The following is a 12855-nucleotide window of genomic DNA, read 5'->3' on the forward strand; positions in this document are numbered from 1 at the left end:
TTAGGTAGCACATCATCTGGCCTGTCATGAGCATGCTAAGCTAACGCAAAGTAGGGTAGAAAAAAAAAAGGTGCGTTGCCAGAATTCAGTATTTTAAAATCCAAAATAACTCACAAAAGCAGACAGATCAATCTTGGAACAAGTGTCACATTGGAACAAGTGTCACATTATCCTGCCATTACACACTTCGAAAGCTGTGGGCTCCTTAATGTGCAAGCAAGCTTGATTAAATGGGCTGGTAGCAAACTAACCCAGGAACTCACCACTAAAGCTTCACTACCTGTTGCAATTGTAGCAAGTTCCTGCTGAAGTTCTGCTGTGGTTCTACCAAGATACATCTGCAAATCACCTGCATTGAGAAGGTTTTTTTTCCATATTTTTTTCCTTGTGCACAAAGCACTCTATCTCAGTGGCCCTACATTTGTCCTCCTATGTTAGCACCTCTGTCATACAATGCAGCCCTCACCCAGCCCTCCAGACGCAGGCTCACCAGGCCAATTCACTGCTCTCAGCCAGATAGTCATTTTTTTTGTTCCCTCAGCCCAATCTGAAGGGCTCTCGCTCGCCTCATCACATACATACCCTCCACCACTCACTAACTTATCTAGCTGGTCTTCCTCTGATCCATTCTTATGCAGTTCACAACAACTGAGAAATGCATGCTTATCTGTCATATTCACACTGTCTCTGTCGAGGCCAGGTTTATGAAGCAAAAAGTCTTTATCGGAGCCCTGAGACTGCAAGTGGAGAAAGGAAGGAAGAAGTCTACATTGTGTAGGGTGTATCACAGATTTTTCAAATATGCAATGTATTATTACTCATTATTCTATTGGAAGTTTTTTTAAAACTCTCAACACAGGTTGACTGCTAACTACATCCCATTCCCTTCATGAATACAGAAGTAAGGCACATTATTTCTAAAGGGAAAAAAAAAAAAAAAAAAGCAAAAAACCAAAGCTTCTAATTGTGTTTACTTAAGTAATTTGTTGCCTAATTCTCTCAGCTGGCTATGGTTTGGTACCTGCTCTCTGGAGCAGTCCACTTTGCACTGTAGTTTGCAAAGAAGCTCTCCCCCTGTGAAGATACAAGCCATACTCCCATGTGTGCTGCTACAAGAGCTGTCATTAGACACATGAGCACGTGCTTGAGGAACAGTAGTGGAGCAGTGAGCAAAAGGAACACCATATTTTGTCACCAGGAATGTTATGAAATAGCCACAAGAAAACTCAAGCATATTGTTCACATTTTGGATGTAGTAGATAGGGTCTAAGTTTGGACCATGAAAATGTAATCTATGCCAATCTCCGTTTTCCCCTTCCCTGCCCCTTTCAACTAACAGCCCTCTACCCCGTCATCCACACTAACTTAACTTCCAAACTGACTTCCAAACAGGATGTTACAAAGATCTGGCCTTCCTATACACATATATACTTACAAAAGAAACTGTAGTAATGAGATTGAGATCAAATTATAGTTCAGCATCCTTTTAAAATCAAGAGCAGGGAAAAGAGAAGTGGGGGGAGAGGGGGTTCTTTGTAATCTAAAAAAGAGTAAATACAATATGTATGATGAGCACAACAAAATTTGAGAAGTTACAGCATTCTTTAGCATCCAGTTCTCCCTTTTCATGCAAGTGTCGGCTTCTTCTTGAGCTTATTGTCACTGTACATAAAAACAGCTGTATCACTGCTAAGAGAAGATGGTGAGACCTCTTGGACAACTTGCCCAGAGACTCTATTGCACCTAGATTCTTATGGGAATACAGTTCTGAAAGGTTTATTCAATAAATTAAAAGTAATACGTCCTACGGGAAGCAAAAGCCATAACAGAATGAAGTACATTTCCTGTAGGAGGAATATTTTTAGATTTCTAGAGAGAGGCAAATGAAAGCTGAACAAAGTACTGCCAACTGGTTTCTCACCAAATTACTCTCAGTAGGGTGCAACTCAACTAAAATTACCCTTTAGAGAAAAAAAAGGAAAAAAAAAGGAGAAGACTGTGCTCAAAAATGATATTGCCGTAATGCAGCCGTGGAAGAAAAGCAAAAAAAATAAAACCTTGAAAATAGCAAGGGAAAGGTTATTAGTCTTCTTATAAAGTCAATTATAGATGATCAGTGGAGGTAGAGTCATATCATTGAAAATCAAATCCAGGGAGCCAGTCCTTTAGATAAGAATGATACTGTGCAAAAGTAGTCTTAATCACACCATACAAAATGAGTGTGTGCATTTGCAGCATGCCTTCCCAATTTATTCAATACAGTCTGAATCTTTCACTTGTTAGCAAAGTCTGTGTTATAGTCTGCACTTTGCTGAAAACCATTTTGCCCATTTATGAGACAAAACATTTGTGAGAATGTAAAGACTCATTAACATTTGGCCAATCCAAACAACACCTGGAGCTACACTAAAACAGGTTTTAATACAGATTTCGGGTAATGAAAACAAACAAAAAAGATATGTTATCTTCCCTTTTATTGTTTGGCATGAATGTTGATCTGAAAATATATGTAACAAGGACAATGAGAAATGGATAAAAGGTACAGCCAATCTGAGCAGGTCGTCAGGGTGCATGGAACAAGAAATCATGAATGAGCAGGAAAAAAGGAGGCAAGCAAAATCTATCCAAGTCCCATCAGGTGCTCAGTGCTCACAGCACAGTGAGAGGTTCTGCACAGGACTGAGCACTCTTGCACATCCTTGCTAAGAACAATGCTCATAAATCTCACATTGACCTTAAACTGTCAAAAAGTCCTCATGGAGGAATACCATAAAGCTTTGCTTTGAGAAAATACAGAGAGAGCAGCAGCAACTGAGGAGATCCAGAAAATCTAGTTCTGGTCTCACGCCTTGGAAAGTTCATGCAAGCCATTCCCATTGCCAGAACTGTGAAGATGATGACCCAGGGATGACAGCCTTAGAGTGGATAACTGGTGTTTCTATTTATGGGCCAGTGACACAGACCTGGCATACATAGCTCCAAAAGCAAGAACAGGTAGTACTCAACACTTGATTCCAGCATGATGATGTGGTGAGCGCCAAGCACTAGAAGCTCCGTGCCAATAGCCAGAGTGGAACAGGTACAGAACCTTAAACAGGCAGTCTGTAAATACCTTGGAAAAACTGAAACTTGGCCAAAAAGCCTGGGTATACATCTCCGTAGATATATAATATTCCTGAAGAATAAGAATAAATAGAAATAATTGAAACTATTTGTAACAGGCGCCGCTTAAAAACGCGTGCAAAACAATAAAGAGGAAATTTTAAAGAGAAATGAACTGAATGAAACTCCTATGACTGAGTGATAGATAACTACACTCTTTGCTCCCTACCTGGTATTCTGTTTCAACTAGCAGTATGTATACAAAGTAAGGCACACACATAAGTACTCTGTTAGACTTAAGTGAGAGTAAGAGAGCAAGACTTTGCAAAATTGGATGATGAATATCAGGATCAACTTCTGATGAGGTCTGAATCTTGCCCTTATCTCTCTGTTGCTCCCTTCTGATTTTCCAAAGGTAGATGGAATATTTGGCCTCGTCTTCCACCACCCAATTACAAAGTTCACTCAAACTCCTGAGGAATCCAGGATGTTCAACATATACAGTTTAGAACAACTTAATTCCAGTGATCCTCACGTTCCCAAACACTCTCATGCTCTCATCACAAAGCCAGAAAATTAAATAGGTGCACCTTCATATTTAATATGGCAGTATTGTTATTGCAGTTTTAATTTTCACTACCTTTTCATATTGACACATCCACTCTGCAGCTCTGATACTGATATGATCTAGTTTCTGCCACAGCAGAACGAGTATTCAGCCCTGCTTGCTCAGGGCTGGTTTTCATCACCATACTCACATTTGGAAGGACAAAGCCAGATGCTTGACGCTGCTGTGCTGAAACCACCACCATGACACAGAAGAGTGAAGGGTGACCCCTGCAAAGCTCTCCACCTGCAGCTGCCTCAGCTGCAGCGCTCATCATACAGGACAGCCTGCACAGCTCCATATACATCAGCTCCGTCATGAAGTCAAGACAGCGGTCTGGGTTGTTGGTATTTTAGAAGCTGCTCAAGATTACTTTTCAGACTAATTTCTATTATTTCCACAAGTTCCTTTCCCATTACTCAAGCAACGCACACGTGGTGACAGTTCTGTCTGTCCTAGCTGTCAGTTCCCACATTCTCACCAAATGTCCTCAGACGTAATTTAGTTGGGAATGGAAAGAGTACATTTGCCAACTCAGAAATGTTGAATATATTTAGTTACTTCTCATGGCATTCCGCTTCATACAAGACCCACAATACATCCGCCCGCCAAATTTGGCAGCTGTAAAACTCCGACAACACTGAGCAGGATGGACTTAGGCTGGATTTAATCTGTTGCATCTAGTGGTTTAGGGTGTCTTACGGAAGAAAGCAAAGCAAACAGTTCAGTGGTCAATATCAGCAGATGAAGTCTTTTACTTTAAAAAAACAAAAACCCTCCAACTCACTAAATAGCCTGTCCTCAAAGGGAAAAATGCAGGTTACCAATTTTGGGGGTGGAGAATTGTCCGGTGTTTCACATGCTTGATGGAAGACCAATAAAACAAGGTGTCAAAATCCTTTCAAACGTATCAGATTCCCATTTTGCCCCCTGGATAGTTAATGAGGGCTCTATACAGGGATTAGTTCAAAACCCTCTTCCATCCCTACAGAAAAATGTCTGGATTAGGTCTGAAGGTGCTTAAGGCTAAGTACATGGAATTGACACTGAGCTCTCCTTTAACCAGCTACATATCACCTCAGAAACTATAATGGCAAACAGATCAGCTAGTGCTGATAACGATTTAATTTATTCCATGTCATTCCTCTCCAAGGACAAATATTCCAGCTGATGGGGAAGCAATTCCAGAGTGTCTCACCATAGCAAGCCACACAACACACACAGGGAAAAGCAGAAACAATGAAGTGAAAAACACAAGGCTAATGGTACGCTAAAGATATAGCCTGGCTAGACTATGGCAACTGAACACCAATAAATATGAGTTGTCACAAAAGAATAAAGGCTGAGGAGGCTTTCCATTAAAATAATTCTATAAATACTGTTAAACTAATGAACAGCAGACTGCCTTCCTTCTCTCTTGGCTGTAGGCAGCCTACACATTTCAGAACAGATACCAAACGTTGCTCATGAGTCAAAGGAAAGACCCTCTTTCCTTCAAGTGGACCATGTACAGGTTCTGCTCCTGCAAAGATGACTGTGATCAGCCCTTTCTTTCTGCAAAACAACTTGTCCCACTAATTTCAAAGAAAAATATCCATCTGAAGCACACAGAGATATGTATGTGTGAAAATGCGGCCTCTCAATTCATCAGCTTGAGTAGCAAGCTCAAGATTGTTTCAAGAATTTTGATCTGCACTTTTTCTGTGGAGTTTCTCATGTATGTCCTTCCACCAGCACAGTTTTGAAGCAAATGCTGGATGTGAAATTGGAAAGGAGCAGGGGAAAAGAGCTGAGTGAGCTACTTGCGGTGACATGGAAAACAATGATGCTCAGGGGGAAATTTTGGCAAGAGAGGAGATATGCAAAGAGGGAGCCTGAGCTGGCCTTCCCAATGGATTTAAACTTTCATTCTGAAAATAATGAGTGGATTTAAGGGAGCTGACCTCCCAAAGCGTCTATTAGCTGAAACTGGTTATAAGTGACCTATGCTCTACTACCATGCTTTAAATTACCACTCCATAAGACCCAACCAGAAGTTATGTAGTAACTCAAACTTGTGCTGTTAAGCTAACTTTGCAGGTAGGTAGCTTTGACCCATGCCATCAGCTGGGAGACACAGGGGCTCACCTGGTCAGCAAGACATTGCTGAGTTACATTCATATCATTAGCTATCATTTTCCTTTCCTGTCCTCAGGACAGAAACATAAGAAGAAGGCTGACTGAGCCTCCACACAGAGCTACTGCTGCTGAGCTCCGCTGGGCTTCTCACACAGGGAGAGCTGTGAAACACTGCATCCTTCACTTGTACAATGCTGCATGCATGGCTGAGCATCCATATGTGGTTATGTGTTTGCAGAAGCAAGGCCATAAGGTAACTGTCCATATTTTTATCACGTTTTTCCATGATATCTAGTATGCTTAAACAGTCACTTAACCTTATAAAACATTTAATGAATGAAAACATAATAACTGTAACAGATTTAATTTTGTAAGCAAAAGAAGATATTTTCCTCAAGGAAAATGTCTTAAAAGTACAGCTGAAATCTGATGGGAATTGAGGATAAATGCTCTTCTCCTGATAAAAATCCCCTGCAGCTTTACCCTACAATTTACTGAAAGCACTGGTAACTGTAATCTCCATGTTCAAGAGAACTAGGAACAGGAGGCATCGTTTTGCCATAGCAAGGGTGAAGCCCCACAAATAGAGAACTGTTTAGCTCCTAAAAGCTGCACATCTCCTTTTCAGTGAAGTCTGCAGAGGAGTAATCAGCTAAATCCTTTAAGAACAATGCTATTTTATGGCAACACCAGAATGAATGCCCAGCATCAGGATGCATGCTTACAATGAGAAGGGAGAGAGCAATCAGAAATATTTTGGTGAAATTTCTCTTTAACATACAGATTGAAGTCATTTTTACCTGTTATCACAGCTTAGTTAATATCTGAGTAACAAATCGAAACCTAAGCCCAACAGGTCCTGAGAGGACGCTACTGTGATGGTGACAGCAGTAACAATGAGTGACAATGCTGCTTCACTGAAGGCCCACAGACAGGTCACAAACATTGGCACTCACCACTCCTTGCAGCACTCAGCTCAAAGCCGCTCTCCTGCAGTGGAATTCTGTGCATTTTTCCTCTAACTTAGAGCTGATCAATTTTTTACACTGCACTTACACAGAGCTATCAATTACTGCAAACACCTTGCTTTGGTTGTATAAAGGATACTTTCAAAATATAAGATCACACTCTATTAGTGTAAACCTCCATTTGTTACGGGATGAAGGATACTCAGCTGGGTTCAAGGAAACATCTTCCCAAGCAGCTACAGATGCAGCTACAAATCATGCTGTGATTAAACACAATCACTCTGGGATCTCTAAGGTTGGAAAAGATCATTAAGGTCATCTCGTCCAGCCATCATCCCATCACACCATGCCCACAAACCACATCCCTCAGTGCCACATCCACACAGTTCCTGAACACCTCCACGGACGGTGACACCACCACCTCCCTGGGCAGCCTGTGCCACTGCCTCACTGCTCTTTCTGTGAAGAAATGTTTCCTGATATCCAACCTGAAGCTACTCTGGCACAACTTGAGTCCATTCCCTCTCATCCTATTGCTGTTACTTGGGAAAAGAGACCCGGGTACAACCTCCTTTCAGGTTGGCATGTGACATCTTTGCGTAGAAGCAGGAAGAGAGAACTGCTCGCACCCAGAGACCTGAGATTGTGTTCAAACATTTGGATTCAGGAAATTCCACACAGGAAAGTTCATGCTGTTGACACTTCTTGATGACCCTTGCCCAGCCCTATGGGGTACCTGGGCACCTCAGCCTTGCAAGCACCTCACGCCATCGCCCACTGCTCACCACGCAAAGCAAAGCTATCGAGAAGCAGTGCTGTGTTCCTTGAATGTATCTGTGCCTATGGCACCGTGTCGGCAGCCCAGTGCTGAAATCACCCAAGTGAAAGGAGTCGATATTTGCATCGCTCAGCTGGGTTTGTCTCGGAATACGATCGCTCCTCACGCGGTTCTTGACACACGCGAGGCATCAAATAAAGCAGAGCTTTCAAAGGAACTCCTCTATCTTTCCGAGAGGTGCGAAGCCACGACGGGATCGCACGAAGCTTACGGAGAGCGCTCCAAACGCACCGCTCGCCGCTGCAACCCCGACGGCGCCGCGGACTCGCGCGGGGCGGACGCGTGTGGGGCGGCCCCGCGGGGCGGGCGGGGGTCGCGGCGGGGCGGGCCTACCTCGGACTTGCGCACGAAGTAGGCGGCGGGGCGCGAGCCGGGTGGCGAGGGCTGTCCCTTGCGTTGCTGCAGCCAGCGGCGGGGCGACGAGAAGATGCTGTTGGCGGCGGCGGGGCCGCTGAGCGCCGAGGCCGAGGGAGCGCGCGGCAGGAAGGGCGGTTCGCGGCCGGGGCTGCGCTTGCCGCGGGGGCTGCCGCCGTCGAAAAGCGCGATGCCCGGCGGCGAGCGTTCCAGGGGGGAGCTGGGCGTGGAGGCGGAGGAGCCCCGGGGGGCGCGGGGCTCCCACGGGGGGCTGCCGGCGGCCCTCGCCCGGGGCACCCGGCCCGCGCCCTCGCCCTCCTCCCGGCCGCCGCCGATGATGGCGGGGTCGAGGCTGCGCGTCTGGCGGAGCCTCCGCTTCGAGAGGCTCTTGGCGGCGGCGGGGGCGGCCGCGGCCGGGGAGGAGCAGGAGAAGACGCTGCTCAGCAGGCTCTGCGCCGACATCGCGGCGGCCGCTGCCCCGGACGCGGCGGGGACGGGCGGGGGTCCCGGGAGCCCCGGGTCCGCGCTCAGCCCCCGGCGGCGCGGTCCGACGGCGGCGGCGGCGGGCTCATGGCGGCGGCGTCCGCGCCGGGGCTGCTCCGGGGCTGCCGCCGCAGCCGCGGTCCCTTTGCTGGGAGAGGAGGGAGCAAAAAAAAAAAAAAAAAAAAAAAAGTTACGAGAGAAAAGGGGTGGGAAGGAGGCAGCCTCGGAGCCTTTATCTCAGCCCGCCGCTGCCCGCCAGAGTCACTCCCCCCGCGGCCGCGACGCGCTCTGGACCGCTCGCCGCCTCTCGGGTCCCGCCCGGCGCGGGGTCCCGTCCCGGGGAGTCCACATCGGGGCGGCGGCTCCCGGGTTGCCCCCCGCCTTAGCGCTCCCGAGAGAGAGCCCCGCAGAGAGCGGTGGAGAGCCGGAGACCCCGGGAGCGGTGTGCGCCTGGAGGGCTGCTGATCCGCCGTCGTTCCCGACCCGCGCAGACATTCAGGCCCTCGCCTCCCATCCTGTGCCACATTGCTCTCATTTATTTGACCCCTACTAGCACCTGCTTGAGTGCACACTGTGCCACGTCCGTCTGACAGCCTGCACAGAGCAACACAGAGCTGTGTGGACGTCAGTGCCCTGGAAGCACCGGTAACACCAACCCCGTAACCCTTCTGCCAGAGAGATCACAGCAGCAGTGAAAAGCAGTGAATGAAGCTAAGCCTCTTCAGAATAAATAAACCTGCCTTGTCCTCTGTAGAGACTTTCTCTGCTCTCTCTCCAAGCACAGACAAGGAAACTTTTAATGGGAGAAAGGAAGAAACTTAAGAAAGCCAAAAATGTGAAGATGTGTGCAAAAATGTGTTCAATCAAAGGTCATCAGCACCCCCCTCCTTTCCCCCCCTTTTCTCTCCTCCCTTCCCCCCCCCCCCTCCCCCCTCCCCAGCAGTGCAGGAAGCAGTCCCTGGGCCGCTGGGCTTAAGCATCCTTCCTTCCATTTACCTGAGAAACCACCATCTCCACAACCCCCCTCCCCCCAAAAAAAACTAGCTTGAAAAAATCCCTTGAGCACATATCCAAGTTATTTCCCCCTTCAGTCCCCTTCAACCCCAGGTCAAGGCTGCGGTGTCCTCCCGGGCGTCCCGGAGCTGCGCGAGAAGAGCTCAGTGGCAGCAATTCCTGCTTTCATCGATAGAGGGAGCAGACCGCTTCGTGGTTTTATTTCAAGCTCAGCAGCATCAGCGGTGTGCTGGCCCATCCACCTTCAAAGGGAAGCATTCTGGTTTTATTGATATTTCCAAATGTGTGGTTGGTTGGTTTCTTTTTTCTTCTTTTTTTTTCTTTCTGAAAATGAACTTTTCCCCTTTGTTTTATATACTTACAGTATTGAAAGCTTTGCTGAAGTCCAAAAAGATTACATTAACTGGCTTCCCTTGGTTAACTAGATGGGTGACCTTGCTGTAAAAGGAGATTAAGTCGGTTAAATAGGACCTTCCCCTCATGAATCCATGTTGAGTGTGACCAATGACTGCACTGTCCTTCAGATGTTTTTCAATTTTCTCAGTAATTTTGCCAGGCACTGAAGAGAGAATTGCAGGCCTTTGATTACCAGGGGCTTCTTTCTTACTGTTCTTGGAAGAGGAGACATTTGCCAGAGCCCAGATAACTCAGACCTCTTGAGATTTCCAAGACAGTTGAAAAATAAATGAGGGCTGTGTCGTGAAGACTTCAGTCAGGAATTGCCTGGAATAATGTATCCAGTGTGAGTGCTCCTAATACAAAGAACACTGATAAAATTCAGCAGATCCCGTGGAGGGCTATCAGGACAGCGGGGAGATGGAACACTGGAAATCTGGGCTTTCTCAGCCTGGGGAAGGGAAGCCTGACAGCAGCCTTCCAGTATTTACAAGGGGGTTATAGAGAAAGTCGAGAGGCTCTGTACTGGAGAGCAGAGAGAGCGGATGACAGACAGCAGTCATAAACTGGAATAGGACTGGATCTATGGAGGAAAAAAAAAATCACTGAGGGTTATTAAGCACTGGTTGCCTTGAGAGATTGTGGGATTCCTATCACTGAAGGTTTCTGAGACCCACCTGGACGAGGCATTGAGAAATCTCTTCTTACTTTCATTGTGACCCTTTTTTAAGCAGGAGGTTGGACAAGAGACCTCACACAACCCCTTTAAAATTAAATGACACTGTGGCTTTTGACTAAACACGAAGCTATGAAAACCATACCCTTAAAATTTTTTTGCAGAGATCTGGTATAGATTTCTATTACCTGTATTAACAGCAACATTGCTGCGTGGGCAGGTTTTAGAGAAATCACTGAGTTCCTGTTACTTTTAACGGTCACTGGAATTAGAAGGAGATACTGGACAGGATTTAAAATCAAACTACATAAAACTTCATTCCAATCAAGCCTGTTTTGATGGCATTTTTTAAATAATTGCTTATCAACATGTGAATGTATTCATATCAAGAATTAACAAGCTGCATTTTATTCAGACTTCTGAACAAAATCTCTGACAATAAGGTGGGTTAGAAAATGAGAGCATTTTTCTGCTTTTATTAATTCTTCAAAAATAATTAGAAAATAAATAAATAAATAAATAAATAAATAAAGTGAAGCCAACCTTCTAACCTTACTTTTTTTCTTACAAGAGAATTCCATACATTTGAATTCCTAAAATTTGATATTTGGGCAAAAAGACAAATCTTCAGCTCTTTGAAAGCTTCTCCACTTTTGCAGTGAAGACAGAAGAGGTGTGTTATTTACAGAATCTTTGTCTATAGGACCATGGAATTGATTTACAGGCACTTGAGCATAGCGTTCAAAGCTACTTCTCCACAGGAGAGTACTACAAAAGTGTCTGCAGAAGCAGATAAAGAATAGATGTATGATTTAAGAACACAGAATAAACCAGCACTCTGTCAACAGTTTTGGCCTGCATGGTGTTTGATGTTTACAAGGACAGAGACCAAGTATTGCAGTGGCATCATCCTATTTCTACAGAGGCCACTGTTTTGCCAGTGAGCTTGGTGAGATGTATATGACTGTGCCATGCCGCCATGCCAACAACACAAATGATTTGACATGACTAGAATGTGTTTTCCCATGAACTCATCATGTTTGTCTGTTTCTTACCTGGTGTAGGACTGTGCAGGTCAGTCACTGAGACATCTTCAGTACTTCTCAGAGAAGTGAGTAAATGAGAGGAACAATACCATAGGCACCAAGGTCAGTGCAGCAGGAGAGCAGGAGGTGCTCCAGGCACAGAGCAGCAGCTCCCTGCAGCCCAGGAGAGGCCCGTGGAGGAGCAGGCTGTCCCCCTGCAGCCCACAGGCACTGCGTGGAGCAGATCTCCCCATGTGGCCATGAAGAACCCATAGGGCAGCAGTAGTTTAGGCCTGGAGGAGGCATGGCCTGTGGTTACCCCCACAGTTGCTATAGGATAACAACAAGGGCTGCTCCAAACGTAATGCCTCTGCTTTTACCACAGTGGCCCACAATATCAGAGGCGGATGTTGGTGGCATGACTGTAGAGGCTGACCCTTCCCATCGATATCCCATTACATTTTGCTGCTGTGTGACAGAGGAGCAGTCTGATATGGAAGTGCAGATAAATCATAGAATGATAGAATGGGTTAGATTGCAGAGGACCTTAAAGATCATCCAGTTCCAACCTGCCTGCAATGGGCAGGTTTGCCAACCACTGGATCAGCTAAGATGTGGAATTGAATTCCTCCAAGCAGAAAAAATGGGACCCAGTTGACACTCACTGACACTTGCTGTTCATTTGTGGAGCCCAAACATTGGGTGCGAGCACAGTGAGGGGTGGCAGCAGTGGCAACAGTAAGTCAGCTCCAGTAAAGAGAGAGTGGCATGCATGCTCATGTTCTTTGCTGGGGAAAATGCATAGCTAATGGTGGTGACTGGGCTGAAAACTAGTGCTTTGTAGCATTGAGGTTGCTCTAGGAAATAGCGATATTGTGCTCTTTGTATCAGTTGTGGTTTCCATGGTAATAAATAAGAGGCATTATTTTGGAGTGTCCTACAAACTATCTACACAGTTACACACTCCACGAGTTCTCTGTGATTTTCCGCGCACCCATCACCTAAACGCCGCATAACATAAACCCGCTACAAACGCCCAGGACAAGGGCTCTGGACATACGTCCCAGACAGCCGTAACGCCTCTCGGCCGTTCGACAGGGATCTGACTGCCGATGTCGGCAGGAGAGCTACACCGGAGCTGCCGGTCCGCGTGATGCCGCGTTGCGGCCGGCAGCGCAGGCCGGGGCCTACGCCGGGATGGCGATGAGGCGCGGGCCGCACTGCGAGGAGCCCCACCGAGTTCGCTACCGGCGAAGGCGCGGACGGAAGAAGCG

General features: G+C 46.4%; 2 protein-coding genes across 2 annotated transcripts in view; one reads left to right on the top strand and one right to left on the bottom strand.

Annotated features, from left to right (window-relative positions):
- ARHGAP6 (Rho GTPase activating protein 6) overlaps window positions 1-8449 on the bottom strand; it is a 274206-nt gene extending 265757 nt beyond the window's left edge. Inside the window, exon 1 of the mRNA XM_042867518.1 lies at window positions 7967-8449. Coding sequence (XP_042723452.1) covers window positions 7967-8449 — 483 coding nt within the window. The remainder of the gene's footprint in view (window positions 1-7966) is intronic.
- Window positions 8450-12778: 4329 nt separating this feature from the next.
- LOC122177417 overlaps window positions 12779-12855 on the top strand; it is a 5051-nt gene continuing 4974 nt past the window's right edge. The window contains exon 1 of the mRNA XM_042866794.1: window positions 12779-12820. Coding sequence (XP_042722728.1) covers window positions 12779-12820 — 42 coding nt within the window. The remainder of the gene's footprint in view (window positions 12821-12855) is intronic.

Source organism: Lagopus leucura, unplaced genomic scaffold (genome assembly GCF_019238085.1).
Source record: "Lagopus leucura isolate 7727_CA_CO unplaced genomic scaffold, USGS_WTPT01 Super-Scaffold_100001, whole genome shotgun sequence".
Taxonomy (NCBI): Eukaryota; Metazoa; Chordata; class Aves; order Galliformes; family Phasianidae; genus Lagopus; species Lagopus leucura.